The sequence below is a fragment of the Saimiri boliviensis genome, chromosome 3 (genome assembly GCF_048565385.1).
Source record: "Saimiri boliviensis isolate mSaiBol1 chromosome 3, mSaiBol1.pri, whole genome shotgun sequence".
NCBI lineage: Eukaryota > Metazoa > Chordata > Mammalia > Primates > Cebidae > Saimiri > Saimiri boliviensis.
The window spans coordinates 15,493,642-15,516,289 of NC_133451.1; the positions used below are offsets into that span (position 1 = coordinate 15,493,642).

At 41.2% G+C, this 22,648-nt stretch overlaps 1 protein-coding gene across 11 annotated transcripts in view; it reads right to left on the reverse strand.

Moving 5' to 3' along the window:
• Nucleotides 1–1,399: 1,399 nt before the first annotated feature.
• The window catches only part of LDB2 (LIM domain binding 2), a 400,444-nt gene continuing 379,195 nt past the window's right edge, over nt 1,400–22,648 (reverse strand). The window contains exons 6-9 of one of the 11 annotated variants that reach the window (XM_003927460.4): nt 14,626–14,749; nt 11,874–12,025; nt 9,209–9,351; nt 1,402–6,255 (exon numbers count right to left, since the gene is read on the reverse strand). In XM_003927460.4, coding sequence (XP_003927509.1) covers nt 9,247–9,351; nt 11,874–12,025; nt 14,626–14,749 — 381 coding nt within the window. In that variant the 3' untranslated portion in view covers nt 1,402–6,255; nt 9,209–9,246. Of the gene's footprint in view, nt 6,514–9,208; nt 9,352–11,873; nt 12,026–14,625; nt 14,750–22,648 lie in introns of all 11 variants that reach the window. The other 10 variants (XM_010338149.3, XM_010338150.2, XM_010338151.2 and 7 more) reach the window with 10 other exon arrangements.

Sequence of the window (22,648 nt, forward strand, 5' to 3'; positions counted from 1 at the left end):
TCTGAGCAGCCATCCATTCAAAAGGTGACGTGGGTGCTTTAAAAAGCATTTGTTTTTATGCATTCACAAAAAGATGGTTTTGAGTTGAAACTTATGCTTAAAAGGAAAGAAGAGAATACAAGTTTGGAAAATTTGCAGCCAGTTAATGCAATAAAAATGAAAATCCCATTTTCTGAGGTGAAAGTCAAGACAGCTGTAGAAATTTGCGTAAGTAACAAAAAGCCAAATGTTCATCAGCAAGACAATGGGGAAAATGTCTTCAGTGCAAGTCAGAAGTCTTTTTGGCAGCCCCTTCCATCCCAAATCCAGAGGCTCAGAGGAAGAAATCATTCTGTGGGCTGAGCCCAGGGCTTGCTATTTTGTGCCGTCTCAGGACTTGGTTCCTTGTGTACTAGCTGTAGCTAAAAGGGGCCACTGTATGGCTCAGACAGTTGCTTCAGAGGCTGCAAGCCCCAAACTATGGTGTCTTATATGTGGTGTTAGGCTTGCAGGTGCCCAGAAGTCAAGGATTGAGGTTTGGAAACCTCTGTCTAGATGTTAGAGGATGTCCGGCCAGGCAGAAGTTTGCTGCAGGGGTGGAGTCCTCATGGAGAACCTCTGCTAGGGAAGTGCAGAAAGGCAATGTGGGGCCAGAGCTCCCACACGGAGTCCTCACTGGGGCACCACCTACTGGAGCTGTGAAGAGAGAGCCACCGTCCTCCAGACCGCAGAATGGTAGATCCACCAAGAGCTTGCACCATGCACCTGGAAAAGCCCCAGACACTCAACACCAGGTGTGACGGCAGCTGGGAGAGGGGCAGAACCCTGGAAACCCACAGGGGTAGAGCTGCACAAAGCCATGGGAGCCCACCTCTTGCATCAGCAAGACCTGGATGTGAGACATGGAGTCAAAGGAGATGATTTTGGAACTTTAAGGTTTAATGACCGCCTTATTGGATTTTGGGTTTGTATGGGGCCTGTAGCCCCTTTGTTTTGTCTAATTCCTCCCATTTGGAATGGGTGTATTTACCCAATGCCTGTATCCCTATTATATCTTGGAGGTAACTAACTTGCTTTTGATTTTAAAGGCTCCTTGGCGGAAGGGGCTTGTCTTGTCTCATATGAGACTTTGAACTATGGACTTTTGAGTTAATGCTGAAATGAGTTAACACTTTGGGGAACTGTTGGGAAGGCATGACTGGTTTTCAACTGTGAAAAGACATGTGATTTGTGGGGGTGGGCAGGGGCAAAGTGTTTTGGCTCTCTGTCCCCACTCAGCTCTCATCTTGAATTGTAGTTACCATAATTTCCATGTGGTGATGGCGGGGCCAGGTGGAAAGTGATTTCCTTCATGCTGTTCTTGTGATAGTGAGTGAGCTCTCACAAGATCTGATGATTTTATAAGGAGTTCTTCCCCCTTTGCTCACTCATTCTCTCTTGTCTGCCACCATATAAGTCATGCCTTTGTTTCTCGCTCACCTTCCACAGTGATTGTAAATTTCCTGAGGCCTCCACAGTCATGAGGAACTGTGAATCAATTAGATCTCTTTCCTTCATAAATTTCCCAGTCTTGAGTATGTCTTTATAACAGTGTGAGAATGGACTAATACAATGGTACACAGTGGTTTCATGATTTCTTGCTTGGGATTTTTTTTCACTAATTAAATCCCCTGAACATGTATGATAGAGGTTAGGTATTAAGAATACAGATTACAATCATTAAACTTCTCAGAGCTAAAGAAGTCTAATGGAACAGTGAGGGGTATTCAAAGAACAACAGAAACCTGAAAGGAAATGCTGGCATGAAGGAAGAATCAGCTGCTGACTCCAGAGGGAGTAATCAACCCTAACTAGAGGTGGGGAGAATTCTCAGAGCACATGAGAATCAAGCAGAGTTTTTAAAGATGAGCAGCTTTGGTTACATAAGAAGGTGGAGAATGGCATTCTAAGAGTACAAATATTCAGACACACGAGGCATAAACATTTGGTGTATTCAGAAAACAAGAATCTAGGGTAGAGAGTAAATCAGGTTTAAGTGGGGAGGGAATAAAGATAAAACTGTAAGGTAAGCTGAGGACAGGTTGTAAATTGCCTTGGCTGTTGTAGATGGTTTTTTTTTTCCCTCAAAGATGACAGCTAGCAATTTTGTCCCTCCTGGTATGCATATGCCATTTACCCGTCACAAGTGTAGTCTGTCCTTCAGTGCCTTGAATCTTGGCTGGCTTGTGACTGCTTTGGTGGATAGCATACAGCAGAAGTGCCTCAGTGACAGTTCTAGGCACTGGCAATTTCTATTCCCTATGTTTTGGGATACTGTCTCTTGTAACACCCCCTCTTAGAATCCAATCATTATTCTATGAGAACCCCATAGAGAAGCTATCCAAATGCACTTCAGTGAACATCACTGGTTAGGCTCCTACCCAACAGCTATCATAGTGAGGGTACCATCTACAATGTCCATCTTAGTCAAGCCTCTGATGACCTCTCCCTCAGCTGGCATCTGACACTCTAAGGTCTAAATCACCTGACAAAGAGCAGTGAACTCTCAGAAGGGTAGCTAATAATAATAAAGTGTTCTGTTGAGTTAATACATTTTGGATTGTTATGCTATGCAACAACAAATAACAGGAATAGGTGTTAAATGAATTGTTCTATGCATCATCTGTAATGATGGTACAATAGTTTGAATGTGTCCCCTAAATTTTATGTATAGAAAACTTAATTCCCAAGTTTATGTGTTGATGGTACCTTGAGGTGGGGTCATTGGGAGGTAAATGGTATTAAATAAGGTCGAAAGAGGGGGGCTCCTATGTTGAAACTGGTGGCTTTATAAGAAGAGAAAAGGTGGTCTGAGCTGGCAAGCTTTTACCCTCTTGCCATGTGATGCCATCTTGTCATGTGATGCCATCTTGTCATGCGATGCCCTTTGCCATGTCATAATGCAGCAAGAAGACCCTCACCAAATGCTAGTGCTATGCAACTGGACTTCCCAGCCTCCAGAACTATGAACTAAATTAACTTATTTTATTTATAAATTACTCAGTCTGTGGTATTCTGATATAACAAAAAATGAACTAAGACAGATTGTATATACAAATGACTTTAAAGAATTGATTTTTAAAAAATCTAAAATGTTAAGGTGGGGGTAAGGGATACACTGGAAGTTATCTTAAGAATACACATGTGGGAAAGCAATAAAGTAACTGTTTCCTGATATTTTCATAGTTCTGTTGCTATTACACCACATGTTTTAAAAAGTAAGAATGTTCTAGGAAGGCAATGCGGTATTCTAGAAGAAAACAAAACCAAACCAGGCTTTGTGGTCAAGGGAGATCCAGATTAAAATCCCAAATGTGGCATTCCTGGTGTAGCAGACCAGGGATAACTTACTTAATGGAGTAAACAAATTTGCGCTCACATAGATGTCCTTTATGAAGCCAGAACACCTGTCCCAAGATACTGTTACTGTTGCATCTAGTTGGTCTCTTCTCTGCAGAATGGCCCTTGGTTGATAAAGCCATCTTGCTCTGAAGGTCACAAACCCCTCATACATCCTGGGGATGGCTCCCAACCATTGAAGGTTTGATACAGGTGCCAAAGGCTGGGTTGTAGCACAAGAAGGAGTAACCCTTCAGTGAGGTCTACAAAGCCCTCCCCTGTGGACCAGGCCCAGGAAGCAGACTGTGGAGGCCCATGGCTTTTCTTAGTTCTTTCCCCTTTCCTATCCTACTTCTCCCACTCTTTTAAATGTGTGTGTGTGTGTGTGTGTGTGTGTGTGTGTGTGTGTGTGTGTGTTTGTGTGTGTGTGTATTTCTGTACAACATTCCCTTAATAAACCTCATGTCCCTGAATCCCAGTTTTAGGCTCTGCTTCTAGAGATCTCAACCTAAGATACTTACCCTTTTCTTAGCTTCCCCTTTTCAAATCCCCTTCCTAGAATTCACTGAGATGATAAACTGAAATTGCCTGGCACTTAATAAACATTTAATAAATAGTAACAGATTTCCTTTCTCATCTTTATCATTAGTGCAAAGTGAAAATATGAGTAATGTCCTTAAAACATAAAAGATCCTCCGGTGAATTTTCCTTACTCTGTAAAGAAAAATAGGCAAGTGAGACATTGATTTTTAAAATGGTAATAATTGTGCTTATGCTATGCAGTTATCGTGAGGACAAATTAAAATAACGAGCCTTAAGTAGAGTTTTTTTTTAGTGCAGAGCAAACACTCAGCCACTGGAAGGTACTGCTTTTCCGCTTGACTCCAACCTCCAAGAACACTATCGCGTCTATCTTTTCATGTTTTACTCTTGGCTAGCAGAGGGCTCAGCACAGAGAAACATTCCTGTGTTTGCTTGAGAAGCTTCAGTGAGCAAGCAAAGAACAATGCTTCATAAAAGATGGCACAGGTGGCAGGACAGTTCTTTGGTAGCCTTGAATTGACCCAATTCTCTCCTTATTCTTGCTCTTAGTTCTCAAGAATAATTGTAGCATGAGTTGGGAATGAAACACCCTGAGTTAAGGGGTGACTGGCTGAAACAGCCTGAGCTCTGGTCCCAAGCCATCCCCTCATAGAAACAGGATGTCCTTCAGTGCTTTAGTCCAGCATGTCACATGATCCCAAGGTGTAAAACCTAGGACCAGCTGCTTTCCAGAGTCTCTCAGCTGTGGTGCAATGAATGGTCCCATGACTCCTAGGCTTCTGTTGTTTCTTGCTGCCTGTCTGTAAGTAATAAACCTGCTCCACGTAATTTGTTTCACATGAGTGTGTTCTGGCTCACTAGACTCAAACAAGTTGGTAACCAGTGCACAGTGAACTTACTTCACACAAGCTTTATGGTTCCATTTCATTTGGAGTCTGGACCGTGAATCTAAGCACAATACTTCTCACAATTGTTAGCAGATTGCTACACACGTACTCACACAAATAGCCAGATTCACTTGCTTTGGTCATTAACACAGTTTATTATTGGCACACTTATCAGTAAAGCATACATAAAATACAGCTGTTTTTAACACACGGAGCCACTGTGTCTTTACATGTGTGGAGGAACATATTAATATGCAAATGGAAAAATTAATTCTTTTATAAAGTTCCACATAAATACACTGGAGTAGCCCAAAAATGAAAAGTCCCCATAAAAGAACCAGGTGAGAGCTTTACAAAATATCATACAAGAAATATACTATAAAAAGAAAGAATGGTCAACTCAGGTACAATTAAAAAACACACAGAAAGTTTCAGGTTTATTAAACTGCCCACAAAATCAATGGATTACATGGCTTACAAATATTTGGATCAACAGCAACTTTACAAATGCATAAATTCTTAAGGGTCCAATTGTCTTTCTTTACTTGAAAATCTGCCCTGGTGTCTTTGATGAAAAAAATGACATTTCTTGTTTCAGCACTTGGGCTAAATTGAGTCTGCTCAAGAACCAATTGACATGAGCTCGACCATAAATTACCTTGCTGGGCCCTCTCAGCTGTTGCCCAATGAAAGAAAACATAAAGAAGAAAAAATAAAATACATTTAAATTACTTTCCAAAGCTGATTTTTTTGTCTTTTCTTTTTTTACTGAAACAAGAAACTCTCAGATGCAAGTCAAAAAGCAGAAAATATCTTACAATATTAAAAAGTCATCTGTAGTTAGGTTCGGCATATTAATGAGATCCTGAGCACTGAGCATTTATGGACAATATGGCCTTCGTTTGATGAATAAAAAGGAAATTCAACACAAACACATTGTTAAAACCGTGCCAGAAGATGCGCTAGTTTTCTCTCATTTTAATTACAATCAGTGCCAGTATCTGTATTTACCTGCGAAGGCCTCCAAGGAAGGGTCATGGAAGCTTATTTGGAATAATCTTCTCAATTAGAAACAAAGAAAAAAGAAAGGAAATCAGATCACTGTGGTTTAGAAATAGATATTTGCATGGAAAAGTTTGTATCTCTTCTCTTTCCTCTCCCTCTCCTGTAAGTAAAGATCTGCCATTGTAATGATCACCCACGGGCCTATTGACAGTGGATTCTGGTGCCGATCATCTTATTGGGAAGCCTGGGGTGGGGGGTTTTCTGATTTGGTCTCTTGAGTGGCGGGAGGTTTACTGTTCCACGGGCTGTTGTTCCCCAGCGCGGGTGAATTGTTGAAGTCCTCCTCGTCGTCCATGCCGTTGGCCGCATCATATTGCGTGTTTTCTAATCTAGTGATTAGCCTTTCGTCCTCGTCCCCAAACTCACCTCCCATCAGAGTTGGCTCTCCTACCACCATCACATCCTGTGAACAGCAGCTGACATTATTACAGGGAAACCTTGGGAGAGAGAAGCTCAGCTTAAAATAACAGTGGGAGGCGTCGGGGAACCTAGGACAGACACACTCGTGTACTGTACAACGGGGTCAAGTCTCAATGTCGGGGGCCGAGACGCATATTTGATTTCTACAGGAAATAAACATCGCCTCCTGATGTGTAACAACCACGCGAGTTTATGTCCTTAGTGCGCAGCCTGACACTGGAGAACGAGCAATGCTAGCAATCTGCAGAAATAAAAAAATGTATTTTTCAAAATTAAAAAAATCCACGCTTTCAACTTGCCGACATTGGGGACTTTGGAGAGGGCTGTGGAACCTTCTGCTGGGTGCTTCTCAATACCTCCAAAAATCTGCCACTTTTATTTGGGCCTGTGAGTGGCTTTGGAAACTAGCAGTGACCAGAGACACACGTAAGGTGCAATTCTGTAATATTCACACAACTTATTCCAAACGGTATTTTCTGTGTCCCAGGGATGATATACATTTTAATTGAAGACAGAATCTCTCTTTTCTCTACTCAGCCAGGCCCTTTTATGCAGCCAATATTCTTGACATTCTGCTACTTAATTATGGTAATTAATTTAGGTAAAGTTTTCGATAAAAACAATGTTCACACTGATTTGACAATTTGCATAGCTAATTAAGTCATTAGCAAAAACCTGCTGATTGCCAACAAGCCCTGAATTTACCATCTGTTATTTTATGGTGCCTGTCACCTATCACCACACAGGCAACCCTGCCACCCATCTGGGCAGTAAAGAGAACCAGTCTGTCCAGCTGGTGCCATAAAAGGAAGATGAAGAATGCTAATTATAATTACATTGATGAAGCTGGTAGTCATCAGAGATGGAAGCGTGCAAGAAGAATCCATCTAATCACTCCTTTAAGTACAAATTGTCCTTCCATGCAAATAAGTAAGCCACCTATGGTAGCTGGGAGCATGGGGAGGCCACAGCTGGAGAGGCCCTGGGACGGGAAAGAAGAATGCACATACAGGGCAGAGCTCCAGCTTCTTTGTTCAAAGGAGACCATATGGGGTTGATGAGTGACCTTGGCATGAGACAGGACATCTGTCAGGTGGATTCTTCTGGGCAGGCTCTGAGCAATACTCCACTTAGAAGTGCAGTAACTTCAGGAAAGTGACCAACTGCGATCAGCCTCCACTGAGGCCACAGAAAGTAGGGCTAGCCAGATGCTTCTGGAGATGAGAGGATGGGGTTTCCAGTAGAAAAGCTAATTCAATACAATGTTTTGACAACTGGGCAAAAATTCTTTTCACTAGAGCTTTTCACAGAGAAGGCTTTCCTGGACAGTAGACTGGAATACTGTCTACAGTCAGGAAAAGAGCCATGGGATCTCTAAATCCCCTCCAGAACTTTGAAAGTGCCCCTTGAACAAATCTCTTAGTTTCCACCTAGTCTTTTAAAATGAAAAACCTTGTTTTATTTATTTCTGCTCCCCATCATCCTTGAGTTAGGGGATATAATCAATAGGTTTCCAAACTTTGTTTTCTGACTAATCACTCTTGTGAATGGATAAAAATGATTTTAAAAAGAAATGTGTCAAATGGAGTAAATGCCTAAAAAGTGAACTTGATAAACCCAGCAATAAAAATGCCAGTGGGTATTCAGCTGGGTACCTCCAAGAAGATATTTATTATGTAATGAAGGACCACAAATGCCAATGACTTGAGAGGAGACTCTTGAGGACTGTTAAGGTGAGAGGCAAAGTAGATAACGTCCTTCTGCCTGGCAGGAAGAATGAAGGATTTTAGATGCAATGTGGCCACTGCAGAGAAGTGAATGGTATTCAGTTAGCCGGGCAGCTGCGATATTACCCATTGGGGGTGTTCAGGATGAAAGAGTGCCACTGAGTTACAGGCAGTTAGGAGATGACACTTATGATCAAGAACAAAGGGAGATGGAAAGAATAGGGCTAGATTGTACAGAGCATGTCATGAGGGTTAATCTGATTTCATAACTTGTGTCCAGCACACTCGAAGGGCTTGGAAAACACATGCGTAAGGCATCACGGGGCAGGAGAAAAATGTTAGAACCAACCGTGTGGGTCTGCATTAGTATCGTGACTCCAGAGTCATCGAGAGAGGATGGGAGAGTATGAGGAAGCATAACTTGAAAGAGGAGGAGAAAAATAAAAAGCAGCCAACTTAAATTAAGCATGATATTAAAAGAGAAGCTCCCAACACTCCAGATGCATTCATTGGATTAGAAAATAACAGTCATTCAAGAAAAGTACTATGAACATAGTGGTTTGAATCATTTCGAATGGAGCCAACAGGCTGGTAATCTGTTTGGTGAATCTTTGTTCTAGGAGCAGCTGGAAAAGATGTCGGGGCATAGCTGTTTCTAAACATACTAACATATGTTTTACTAATTATAAAAAATATCCCTACCTTGATACATAGTCGTGTGTGTGTGTGTGTGTGTGCGCGCACATGTGTGTGCACGTGCATGTGTGCACATAATTGACAAATGGCAAGTTAAGGGCTTCGCATGCACATAGACAGTTAAGGCCACTTAAAAATTTATGTGCACATTTCTCTTGGTTCTTCTAAACCTCTAGACTAGAATAGTAATTATCTGCTCTGACAGTCTTGATTTGTTATTCTCACACAAAATAAAGCATGATGCACATTCTAGGCTGCCTCTAATTAGGGGCGGTTATCAGCATTTTCACTCCCATTTTGTTAAAAATCCCCCCAACATTGGCAGTGAGAGTACATTTCCTTCCCATCTCTATCCTGTGTCCCATGAGAGGCAACAGCGTTTCATCTGAGAGAGGTCCATATGCCCTCAGCTCCCCACAAGGCCAACTTCTACTCCTCGCTGGAAGCCCAGAGGTGCCACCAGCTCTCCCATTTCACATCCTCTCACTAATCCCCCGTGCAAAGACCACCAACCTCTGAGGAGGACTGGAAGTGACTCCTTTCAGGGCCCCTCAATGCTTCTCCTTAAATTGGCCAGAAGGGGTCACTGCTGTTGAATGACACAGGTCTCCATCCCTCCCAGGGTTGAGGCTGCAGTTCGGGATCGCTCCTAGCCCCTGCTCATGGAGTGAGAAGCAGAATCCAAGGATTAAACCCTAGCCCTCTCCAGACACACACATTGCTGCCGCAGCAGCTACACAAACCACGGCTGTGGTCCTAGTGGCACATGCCTTTGGACCAGACAGTGGATGCCTGCAGGCAGCATTTCTAGTTAACCAGTGGAATAGTATTGATAACTCAGTAGACAGGGTTAAAAGATGTGGTCACCACAAGTCATCCAATGCTTATCATTTAATGTCCATTCAGCTCCAAGACACAAATTAATTTGTATATTTTCCTAATCTGCTTTTCTCCCTCTCTGTGACATCTGAAATTTTACTTTATTAAAACATCTTTAACTGCATAGTATGGAGATAGTGCTGAAATTCAACTTTCACTTTCTAATGGTGCCTTGCTCTTGCTCACACAAAATCCAAAGGGTCTCAACTCGTTAAAAACCCTCTGGATACAGGTGTCATCCAGTAAAATACAGTTGTTGTTTGGAGGACAGAAGCATAATAGAGTACAAAAGTACACCCTCTCTCAAATGAAATTGAAATTATTCTGACTAGACCATGTGTGTCAAAATATCTGACATGTAAGCTGCTACTCTCCACTTCTACAACCCATGGCAGACATCACTAATGGATGGCCCACCAAACCCAGTATAGATCTTAGAATCCTCCTCAATACCATACTCTGAGGGCTGGCAGGAGAAGAAACCATCCTTACCATCCCTAGATTAAACAGTGAGCTCTTCAATGACAGGGCTCTGTTGTTGTTAGTTTTTCACCTTGGTATTGCTGGTACCTGTCACATAGTAGGAGCTCAGGAAACATCTGTTGAATTCACTGGGATTCTTGCAGCTACAGTGCCTTTAAGTAGCTATGTCACCATTCCAGAATCCTCTGAAATGCACTTTTCCTTATTTGCTAGAGGAAACTAATGAATGTTACTGCCTTTAACTCCAGGATTTGATAAACAAATGGGCTCCTGTGTACACTTTTTCAGTTGATTTATCTAAATCAGGTCATTTCCTCTATCCAAAATTTCACCAGGAATGGGCACAACTTGGTACTTTAATAAAATACTTTTCCTCTTTTAACTTTTTCCCCATGATCTTTAGAGGTCATAGGTATAAAGCCTAGCTCAGAAAGTGGAGGACCACCTGAGGACTATTTTCATTATTTGAAGACTGTAATTTGTATCTTTGTAAAACGTAACATAGCACCTTCGATTTTAGGCTGGTCATTCTCTCCATGAACCCTTCTTTCTAATGCAATGGGAATGAAAAATATATCCTCTGTCTGTGGGAGACGGGAGAAAAGACTCAATGGCCCAAGGAATCCTCGGGGTACTGATGGGGTTGCTTTTGGCCAAAGAGAACTGGCCAGTGGAAAGTGGGTACAAGTGGGTGGGGGAAGATTTGAAAGACACACTTGAAAGTAAGTGGGAATCCCTGCGTGAAGGTTCACTCCCACATGGAAGCGATGGAGCAGGATCAGAACAAGAAGGGTAAGGATCAGAGAAGAAGGGTGAGGGGGAAAAGCATGGGAAAGATGGAAAAGGTAAAACTGCACTGGTTGAGGGATGTAACAAGAAATAGGGTGACTTTGGAAACAGGGTATCTAGAAGGCATCCACAAAGCACTAAGAAAATCTCAGGGTTTGAATGACGCCCAAACACCTGGTGACAGAGTGATATGACGGGACAGGTGAGAAGGAGCAGCAGCACTTTAAAGGAGCTCAGGAGTTAAGGATATATTCTAATAAGGGGCTGGGGAGTTAGGAGATGCGAGGGAATTAGGCAGAAGGGACAGAGTTCAAGAAGAATGAACAGGAGATGCAGAAAGTTCCTGTGCAGTTTTCACTACATGGGACTACCCTCAGCTGTCAGCTTTGGAATTCAAAGAAGTCCCCTTCCTAATGGCCTTTGTCAAGATCAAGAAATGAAAGAAAGGGGCCAAGGGATCAAGAGAGTTGAGACCAAACTAGAGGCTGATCCTCCCTTCCCCTTAGCTAATGAAACGGGCTAGGCGCGAGCTTCACTGAGCTGCAGTTTCAGTGGCTGCCGGTTAATTACCTGAGACTTAAAATAAGAGGGGAAGCCCATGTTGGGAAGGCCCAGTCAGATTACAATATGGGGCTGAGCCGCTGGGAGCTAGTTTCCAGTGGAGCACAGGGTCTCCAATGATGGTGTTGAGAGGCCCTAATATGCCACCAGGCATGCTGCTAAGTGATATTTTAATTAAACCTAAAGTGACATATCTCCTGTCTGTGACTCTGATGGCTTTTTAATTCAGGTCCCATTGCAGCACCACTCTTAATATTCCTTTCTAATTCCCAGTTTGCGGGGCAAGGTTTCCATGGCAGCGTTCCTCCCTCCCACCCCAACCTCTGTTCCTGCCTTTCCTCCCTCCCCCACCTCCAACCTGCCCAGAATTTTTTTTTTCCCCCACTGAAAAGAGACTTTAATTTGGGCCCTTGGAGTAGGAAGCAGGCAGTTGGGATTTCAGGCCTAAGAGGAAAGCGAGACTTACAGGTACCTGACTGGACAGACTCAGGTTTGCGGCTGTGGTCTTCTTCTTGCTGCCAGTGCTGTTTGCGTTGTTTCCAGCACTGCTGTTGGAGGTGCTGCTGGTGGAATTTTTCCTTTTTCTCCGTTTGGTTGTCGGTTGCCTTGTGGGTTCTGCTGCAGTATGAAAAAGGGAAGAGGGGTCAGTTCTGGGGCAAAAGCAAAAGGCAATCATCAGTATGGTTCCTCCAAGAAGTGGCCTTCGTAAACTGAAGAGCAGACTATTGAAACATTTTCCATTTCTTATAACTTTAGAAACAATAAAAGGAGAAATCTTTAGATAGACTTTTAGCACAAAATGTGTGACACTCTTTTCTTTGTATGTAGATCCAGTAACTTCGATTTAATTCTCTCTAACGATCTGTATTTAATTTTGTAAAAATATTTTTTAGGAGTGTAACTACAAGTACCACTTTCATAATTGGATTTAAAATATTTTTACTATTGGAAAATTAGGGAAACTTTTTTCCTCTAGTATATCTTCTCTCTAAAACAGAGGACTCCTGGGATCCCTAGGGTACCTCCAAGGTACTAGTGAACTTTAGGTAGCCAAATTCGTCAACTAGTGTGCAACAGCAGCATCTACTGGTAAAACGTCATATTGCAGCCCACCTCTAGTATACCTTCATAGGATTCTCAAGTAAAATCAATTCCATCAGCTGTGGATGTGGAGCTTAGGTATTCCCAGGTTCAGAGGGAATACTCATGGTTTGGGCCCTGCCGTTTAATGAATTCTACTACTTCCAAAATTACCAGAAAAAAAAGTCTGAGTATATGATATAGCCAGCATATTACTGAGGAGAATCTAGATCTCTTAAAGGCCTATTCAGAAATAGAGAAAAATGTTTTTGACCTGAAGGATGAGGCAACACCTTAATAGGAATACAGAGACCCAAGGTAATGTGTGGTAATTTCTCTTATTTCCACATTCTTTCTTTCTTTGTTTGTTTACTTATTAGGTATAGAACATTATGCAATGCCTGGCACTATTCTTAATGTTTCCAATGCATTAACTATTGGTATTCAAAAATCCTATTAGTTAGGAACTATTATTTTAATTTTTGTTTTGTAAATGAGAAAGTTTCAGAAGCCTTCTCCTGGAAGTTACTGAATAAGTTGGACATGGCAAGTAACAGCATCCTTTTTTCTAACTCTTTTACACCTGACTGTGATGGAGAGCAGGGAAGTCAGTACTACATTGGAACCAAATAAGAGGGCCTTGTAACATCTGTTCAAATCATGTGTATTTCTTCTCAACTTGGGAATCCCTAAAATGCATATTCTGGACATTTCCATTATCAGTAGATGGCCGTGGTAGTAAGATCAGGGACTTTGGAGACATAAAATCCTTTTTGTGACAGAGTCCTCCTTCATTTGTTAGCCATGAGACTGGCTATGCCAAATTACTGCCTTAAGTCTCAGAGCTCACTACATAAAATGGGGATAATACATATAAACTTATGGTAAGGATTCAATATTTCTGAATGTTTCATTCAGTGTTGTACCTCCCCAGTGGCTAGAACCATGTCTGGAGCCTAGTAAAACTCTAAATAAATAATTGTTGAATGAATGAAGGAATTAATGAATAATAAATTAATTATATATGCCTATGTTGGAAAATATAGGTGCTGAGAGCATTTGCTGAGTGAAGTACTTTTTTCCCATAGTCTTATTAGCACTAAAAGAAAAAATAAAAGACAATTTAAGCACATTTAGTATATTTGAAAAATAATATTCTAAAAGTCTAAAATTCCCATAAGATGGGGATGTAACTATTCTACATAAAATAACACTTACTTTCTCAGCTTTCTAAATATGTATTTGATTAAATTTGCTGTATTCATTTTATATAAAACCCCTGGCCAATTACCAGCCAAAGGTGACCATTATATTTTGTGATTCAGAAAGCTATGTGCCTCGTGTTAATAATTACTCTTTATAAAAATAATTTTTAGCGAATGGATACGTTTTGCTTTTATGATCAATGAGGCTCAGCACACGCCTGGGAGTGAAAATGTATTAGATAGGAAGACAATTAACGATGACTGGAAGCGGCAATTTCAGATCCCCAGCAGGAGATTGTAGTATCTAAACTGCATTCTAGGGAAGCGAGGGAAATGGAATCGTTTATGTATTCTCTTCATGATCAGAGTTACTTTTGATACAATATATCTTTAAAAATAGAGCAAACTTCATTTTTCCCTCATTCCTTTCCTCCTGTCTTCCTTTATTCTTTTGTTCCTTTCTTCCTTCCTTCTTTCCATCCCTTCTTTTTTTTCTTTCCTTCCTCCTTATCTTCCCTTTTTTCCTTCCTTTTCATAATTGCTATCATTCTTAAAAAAGAAAAACTTAAAACATTAGGCCATGAGAAGCCAGTGGTCTGGCTCAGTGGAAGAATCACTGGATTGGGAGAGAGGAATCTCTGGCTCAATTGGGCCAATGACCTTCTTGATGACCTTGAACACATCATTTTAACTCTCTGAGTTGCAGGTCCTAATCTGATAAGTGAGGGGACTGAAGAAAATTCTTAAGGATGTTTGCTTGTCACAAATTCAATGTGTCTATGTCCACAATCATGGTCAGAATATCCCTGATAAGCTACTTGTCCTGATACATTTATAATCACCTTCTTCATTTTCACATCACTTCATCCCTGGAAGACACCTCTGAAAACCTATTTAGAGAGAGACAGAGTGAAGAATGAGGGTAGGGTGTACCTGGCGGCGCCACCATCCGCTGCCACTTCTGAAACAAGCAGGTCTTCAGACAGTCCCGGGGACTGAGGTTGTAGGTTTTATGTCTCGACATCAGTTCCTGCATTGGCTCCAATATTACACACAACTGCAAGAAGTTCAAAGACATTGGCATTTCACTACTTTATAATATGACTTACAATAAATAATGTTAACACCTGGAGTCAAGTACACAGCTTTAAGGATACTTTCTTCTTCTGGTTTCGATTTTCTTGATGTGAGGAAAAAGAAATTAAAAAAAAACAATTATATCTACTTAATTTAGTATCATTTATAATATGACATTATAGCTGAATGTGATACATCAACACCCACATGTACATGCACACACACACGTACACACACACACACAGAGACACGCACACGCACACACACGTGTATATAATGGGGTGGATATATGTAGCTCTATTCTGAATTCTAATAACTTTCTCTGGTTAAAAAAAACAAACAAACAGATGAATGAACGAACAAAAACCTCTTCTTTCAGCACGCTTCCATTTCTACGCTGGTTTCTGTTCTTGTTTGTATAACCACGTGCTGTGAGTTACAATGCTAGTTCATGCCTATTGGTAGTGAAATCCATCTTTTAAACTGGAGCACAGAGTGGCAACCACAGGCACTTTTTGATCTTAACTCTTAGAAAGGTGGATGGTGAATGTTATTTTACTTTTATTCATGTACACATTTGTATTTTATACATGATGATACTGTAAATAACACGTCAACTTTCATTCAATGTGGAAGAGGCTCTGCATACAGCCACCTTGTTTCCTCCTTTCGTTAGTTTTTTTCCAGCCTGACTTTGGTCTAAGATATCTGATGACAAAGATTAATGAAGGAAACAAGAAGATAAAACCATTTAGGATTGCCTTGGACTTTTCCGAATTCCTTCTCAATTGGAAGCTGCTCAGAATACCATTGCAATGAGAGTACTGTACCTATAAGAACAGAGACCATAATTTGGAATTATACATTAATCACTATAGCAATTACAATGATATACATACTAGCCATGCACCTTCTTCCGTGAAAAAGCATCACTTTATTATGAAAGACAGATGTGCAGTCTTCAGCATCATCAGCCCCTCCTTCCTTATTAGCCCCCTTCCTATGCCATCCCTCATCTTGAACGTGTCCCTAGAGGACACACTGCTCTTTGTCCACTGAGCTCTCTCTCCCTTCCTCGTGGCCAATGCTCACTCATCCTTGAAAACACAGTTACTTCTGTTAAGCTTTCCTCTCAGATGTGCACCTCTCCCGACACAGGCTGAGCGCGATGCCTCTTCAGTTCTCCATAGCGCATAGCCTCTTCTGCTGTGTAGACTCATTCATTCATGCCACGAAACCATCTGCTTCTAAGTCTGCCTTTACCACTAGGCCATGAATTCTTCGAAGGCTGAGACTATGCCTTTTATCTCTGTGTTCCTAGTTTAACGCAAATGAATAGTTGCATTTAAAGAGTGATTCTTTTTTTTAAAAAAAATTATTTTATTGCATTTTAGATTTTGGGGTACATGTGAAGAACATGCAAGATTATTGCATAGGTACACACGTGGGAGTGTGATTTGCTGCCTTCCTCCCCATCACCTATATCTGGCATTTCTCCCCATGCTATCTCTCCCCAACTCTCCACCCCCTACTGTCCCTCCCCTATTTCCCCTCAACAGACCCCAGTGTATAGTGCTCCCCTCCCTGTGTCCATGTGTTCTTAAAAAGTCTGAAGGATCTTTCTATGCTGATGTTTCTCAAAGTATGGTCTAAGGAACACTTCCTTCAGAATCAAATGGGCTAACCGTTAAAAATTCAGATTTCTGGGCTATGTCACTTCTGTTTCACTGGGTCTTGAGGTGGAGATACAAATGTGCATATCACTGCTGGGGCTCAGAAAATAATACCCCTAAGTGAAGGCCTCTGTATAAAAGAAGTTTGTCTTTGACTTTCTCCTGACCTACTCTCTCCTGTCCCTCATTCTCCCCCACAGCAAGCCATAGAAAGTAGAATCCCTCTTCCCCAAGGAAGGGAATACAAACCAGAACCTCTCTTTGCCAAAGGTAGACATAAAACCTAAACATATCATTCTAACTGTCCCCTGCCCTTCTGTGTAAGAGCTGGTCATAAAGAAATTCTGTGATCTGCTTTGGCAGTAGGTCATAAGACCCCCATTCCACCAGGGATCCTGTCTCATACCCAGGAGGAAGGAGTGCTGAACAGAAAGACAAAGAAGGATCTGAACAGACAGGACTTGCTGGGTTTCCCTACTCAGTTATTCTCATTAGGTCATACCCTTTCTGCCCAGTCACAGTCCAATACAGTTGCCCATTACTCATGGGGCCTAAACATAAAAATGAGTATTTTTACTGTATCTTTGAGTCTTCATTCTGAAGGCTCCTGTGTCATGTAAAACTTTGATTCAGGCCAGGTGCAGTGGCTCACATCTGTAATCCCAGCATTTTAGGAGGCTGAGGTGGGTGGATCACGAGGTCAGGAGATTGAGACCATCCTGGTTGACATGTTGAAAACCCACCTCTACTAAAAATATAAAGAATTAGTCATGCATGGTGGCATGCACCTATAGTCCCAGCTACTCCAGAGGCTGAGTCAGGAGAATCACTTGAACCCGGGAGGTGGAGGTTGCAGTGAGCCAAGACTGTGCCACTACACTTCAGCCTGGGCGACACAGCAAGACTCTGTCTTGGGAAAAACAAACAAACAAACAAAACTTTGATTCAATAAATATGTTATACTTTTCTCTTGTTAACTTGTCTTTTGATATAGGAGAGAACCTTATGATAGGTAAGAGAAGGAATCACACTTTTGTATCCCTAGGCCCTCATATAATTCTGACAAACATGCCTAGAATTCGAGGTCCACTACTGTATTATCCAGGGCTTTAGAACAGATAATAGGACAGCAAGACATGCACAAACCTCCCGTGGTGTCCAGCTCTAAATCAGTTCTCTTCTCACTCCCTCCCACTTTCTCATGTTCTCTTCCTTCCTTCCTAAGTCTAATCATGATAATTACCTTTACCTCGAAAGATTCTTCGGTTGTTTGTCCCTATTACTGAACTAAACTTGCTTAAACTGCTCACCCCTTTTAAAGGCTAACTGCACTTTTCTTTCATTTGAGATTTCTCTGGAAGACAATAAGATTTCAAAGCCTGAACAACACAAAGAACATGTGCACCATAGGGACCAAGGCACCAACCCTAGTCAACCAGGCTATAAAGTAATAAGACCTGAGTTAGTTATGCTGGATCTTCAGTCCTGGTTCCATTGATGTCCTTTTGGAAATCTAAAGTGTTAATATGGAAACACCTATGAAAAAGGCAATATTACTATACAGTTAACTCCATATTCCAACATAATGAAGATTCTACATGTGCATTCCTCTGTTAAGAATGCCTTGCTGATCTCACTACAGGGTATATCCCCAAATAAAAAATAAATCCTTCTTCCAAAAGGACACCTTCACTCATATGTTTGTCGCAGTACCGCTCACAAGAGCGAAGACATGGAACAACCCAAGTGGCCATCAATGGTGGATTGGATAAAGAAAATGTGGTACATATTCACCATAGAATACTACACAGCCATAAAAAAGAACAAAATCACGTCCTTTGTAGCAACATGGATGCAGCTGGAGTCTGTGATTCTAAATGACTTAACACGGAAACAGAAAACCAACTACTGCATATTGTCACTTATAAGAGAGAGCTAAACTTTGGGTATATATGGGAACAAAGATGGGAACAACTGACACTGGGGACTCCAAAAGCAGGAGGGAGGGTTGAAAAACTACCTATCCGGTAGTATGTTCACTATTTGAGTGACAGTATCAATAGAAGCCCAAACCTCAGCATCACATAACATATTTGTGTAACAAACCTGTACATGTACCTCCTGAATCTAAAATAAAAATTGCAAAGAGGATGCTTTGCTACAAATAAAAGTGTAAGTTACAGACTACACATTGCTTTTCCAAGCCATCAGTGCTCACCAGACCAAAAGGAGTGAAAACTTCCACAATTATCTGTGCAAGTAGATTTAAGAGTAGGTTATCCCTCAAATAAGAACCGTGGCTAGATCCACACAGGATCAGAAGTTATTTGCATTTATTATTAAGCAAGAATGGTAAGAAAAACTTCAGAGAAATCCTAATGACTGGGAAACATTTTACAGTATTTTTTATTTTATTTTAAAAAGTTAAAAATGTTTTCAACATTTTCAAATTATTTTCATTTGGTTCATTTACCACTCATTGTAAATGAGCTTACAATGGAGATAAAATACATGGGTGGAGTGGAACAAATATGGATTTATAAGCTAAGAAGTCAAGTGTGGATTTTGACTGTCACTAGGTATGCATCCTTGGGTAAACTACTTAAAAACACTGGCTTTCAGTTTCACCTGCAAAACAATACCCATCTGATACATTGTTGTGAGACTCTGAGTTAATATGTCTAATGCATGACTATTTAATAATCTGTAGATATTATGATTATGTATTAGCAAGCACGCATAGGTTGCAAAACAAACTATGTTTCTATTACTTTACATCAACAAACATTTATTGAGTTTCCTCCTAAGTATCAAGCATTCTGCGTGGTGCTGGGCACACAAAAATGAGAATAACACAATCTCTGCCCTTAGAGAGCATCCTTAAAAATGCTTTCAGTATATTAATAAACTATCCTGTGTTTAAAGTTCTAGTGTCTTAGGAAATCACATTCTTCCAAAGTAAGTATTTTTTATTGTATGACAAGATAGATAGCGTGGATGACCTGTTTGGGCCTGGAAGGGACTATCAGCCTTGGGCATGCTATGAAATGGGAGAGTTACACCTGTCGTGAGGACCCATGAGCTCATTGTCTTTTCCTTTTTTTGCACTGTTTTTCCTCTCTGGGTTTTCAGCAACATTTCTTTTTCAGATGCTAATCCTCAAAATGTATCCCTTTCCCTTTAATGTAAAAATATCTTCCCATCACTGTAACCCACCCCAAAGGAGCTTGCATCTCTGAATGCTAATCAAGAATCCCCAAAGCCATTTTTTTTTTCCAGCGGAGAGTTCGGGGCTGGAGAGGCAGCCCTCCCCTTATTCATGTATGCAAATGAGGCTTCTTCTCTGCTGCAAAGACGCAATGGCTTTGATGGGCTGTGTGCTGTAGGTGGCAGAACTAACTCAGATAAGAGCCTGTCTTCTTTGGCAGTAAGCCAGTGCATCTTGGCAACAGCAAAGGCTTGGGACATTATGAAATGAAATCAGGAAACAAGTTGAGGGAATGGATTCCCTTAGTATCTAGTTAAATCCTTTGGAAGCTACTGTTCCTACTCTCCCTGAGGTCTGAGACCCTCATGAGAATCTGGTAAAGGCCATGCAACCTGCCTTTCAAATTTTGTACAAAACTTCTGTTGGTTTTTGAATACTCTACAGCCTCATCCATTGACTCTAGGCAGAGTCCCCTGTTTGTGATAAGTACGAGCCAGGTTACAAGATATATGCCTTTTTCTCATCACCCCCACTCCACATACACACAAAAAAACACCACACAAATGAACATTATAGAACTGAGTATAATAACATATGGTCTTTTGATGTTGAAAAAAATTAATCTGCATAGTCAGGAAGGCTACAAAGTGCCCACTGGACTTTTTCCCTTTGCCTAAAAAGAAAGACCACAGACAACATGTTTGCAGTATCTGCAGCAGCCTGCATGCAGACTTGCACTTTGGTTTGGTCTCTTCCTGGGGTAGTACTGGAGTGAAGAATACCATGAAGAATCCCAGGACCCTGTGGAAGGGGAAGGGATCGGCACCCGACATCACTCTCTGAATATAAAACCCATAAACATGTGGTCCCTGTCAAGTCCACATAGGATCCCAAAGAAAGCCATTGTTCATTCAGGCAAAGTTCCAAGGATACCTTTTTGCAGATTTACTGAATGTTTTAGGCTGAGCTCGCTCCCCTATGCTTCTGATCTCTTTTTATTAGATTCTGGCCCCAACACTGACCCTTTGGTATCAAGTTTTGTAATCACAACAAGAACTTGATGAATGCGTGGATGGATGGGTGGATGGATGGATGGATGGATGGATGGATGGATGGATGGATGGAAAATAGATAGCCTGGCCAGATTTATAGCAAGGAGTCATTTGTTAACGGCAGACAAATCAGGCATGGTCCCATGGGCTGCAAAGTAATGAATTTGTACATTTGATAAATAACTGATTGTATCCTCCATGCAAAATGCTTTGTACAAATGCATATGTATGTCCTGGCCAGTCAGGAAGCTCTTAGCTCAGTCCCAGGATTCCTGCCTCTTCATATTAACAGAAGGCCTAGCAAATGTAGACAGTGCAGTGCTTTTGCTTTTGTTTTGCTTTTCATCTGACAGCTCACCTGAAGAAATTTGATTCTTTTCACTACAGTCATTCCCATTCTTCTGGGGCATCTCATTGCCCAAACCTCAGGAATAGGTGGTGCTTGTCAGAGTTGGGTGTGAACTACAGGCAGTATTTGATTATCTCCTAACCTATGCTCTGTCTGTCATCAACATTTTAATTCCATTCTTTTTGTGTGACAGCCTATGGCCTTGAGTCTTCCACTCTTTGTATGTAGGTCTGTTCAGAGTTGCTAGGTCAACACGTTCCTTAGATCTTTGCTTGAGTTGTTTTTCTTGACTAAAAGGCCTTCTCACTTCTTTCCCAGTCATCTTAACTAGGAGTTGGCAAACTATGACCTGTGGACTAAGTCCTCATGCTTACTTACTGTCTGTAGCTGCTTTTGTGCCACAGCGAAGCTGAGTAGTTGGACAGCCCACGAATTAAAACATACTCACTATCTTGTCCTTCACAGAAAGTTTGTTGACCTTTGAACTAAACCAGTAACTATTCCAAGGAGGTGGCTGCAGATGACTTGTTATGTCTCCATACTAGAATCAAGATCATGAGGCAGAGCATATTCAAGTCACTGCTTCCTTTACTGAGAAAGTTTTGTGTTAAAAATATATCAGATCAACTGAACAATATGCCCAGTGACATAACTGATTTACATTCTGGAGACAGTGCCTTTAACTTCTTGTGAACCACTTGTCCACACTAAGTCACACTATCTGAACCACTAAGGTCCTCCAGGGTCCAGCTCAAATCCCACACCTGTCTCCGACTATCCTATCCTGCAACGGACTCTTTTGCTTCTGTAGCACTTATCATGAATCTTTGCACATCCCAGTGTTTATATTTGCATTAGAAATTTTCCTTTCTTGTGGCCTTGTTCACCTCTTATCTATGGCAAGCTATGTTTTACTTTTTATTTAACACGGTATTAGGTATACTCAAATATTTGTTGAGTCATAACTTAATAGTATCTATGGAATGCCTAGTCTATGTCTATCCCTGGAGTATGCATCTTAAATATATTATATCATTAACCCTCACCCCCACCTTTTGGCCCACTTTTACAGGTGAGAAAACTCATACCCAAACCCATTAAGTCATCCAGAACTTGTAATAAAGAATGTAGTTCCTACAGTGTATCCAAGGCAATACAGCTATTTGAAGGGCAGAGAAGAGGTTCAGTCAAGTTTCTCTGACTTCACCCCTGTGCTATTAACTCCTGAGTGCTATGTTGTTTAATGCTCTGAATATCAATGGCTTAAATGACTTCTAAGATACCAAGTTGAAAGGCTTTCTTTGTTTTTGTGTTTCTCTTTGCAAATGACATTGATCCACAGAGCTAGTAAATAGCAGACTTGGGGGTTTGAACCCAGATGGATCTGGTTCCAAAACGTTCACAGAGGGGTAGGTGATGCAGAAGGGTGTAGATTTTAGAACCAGATTCATCTGGGTTCAAACCCCCCAAGTCGGCCATTGTCTAGCTATGTGTTCTTGGCCATGAAAGTTAGCCTCTTTGAATCTCAGTTTTCTCACCTAGAAATGGGGATACTATTCCTTATCTCTGATAGTTTGAAACAAAGTATTTAAGCCCT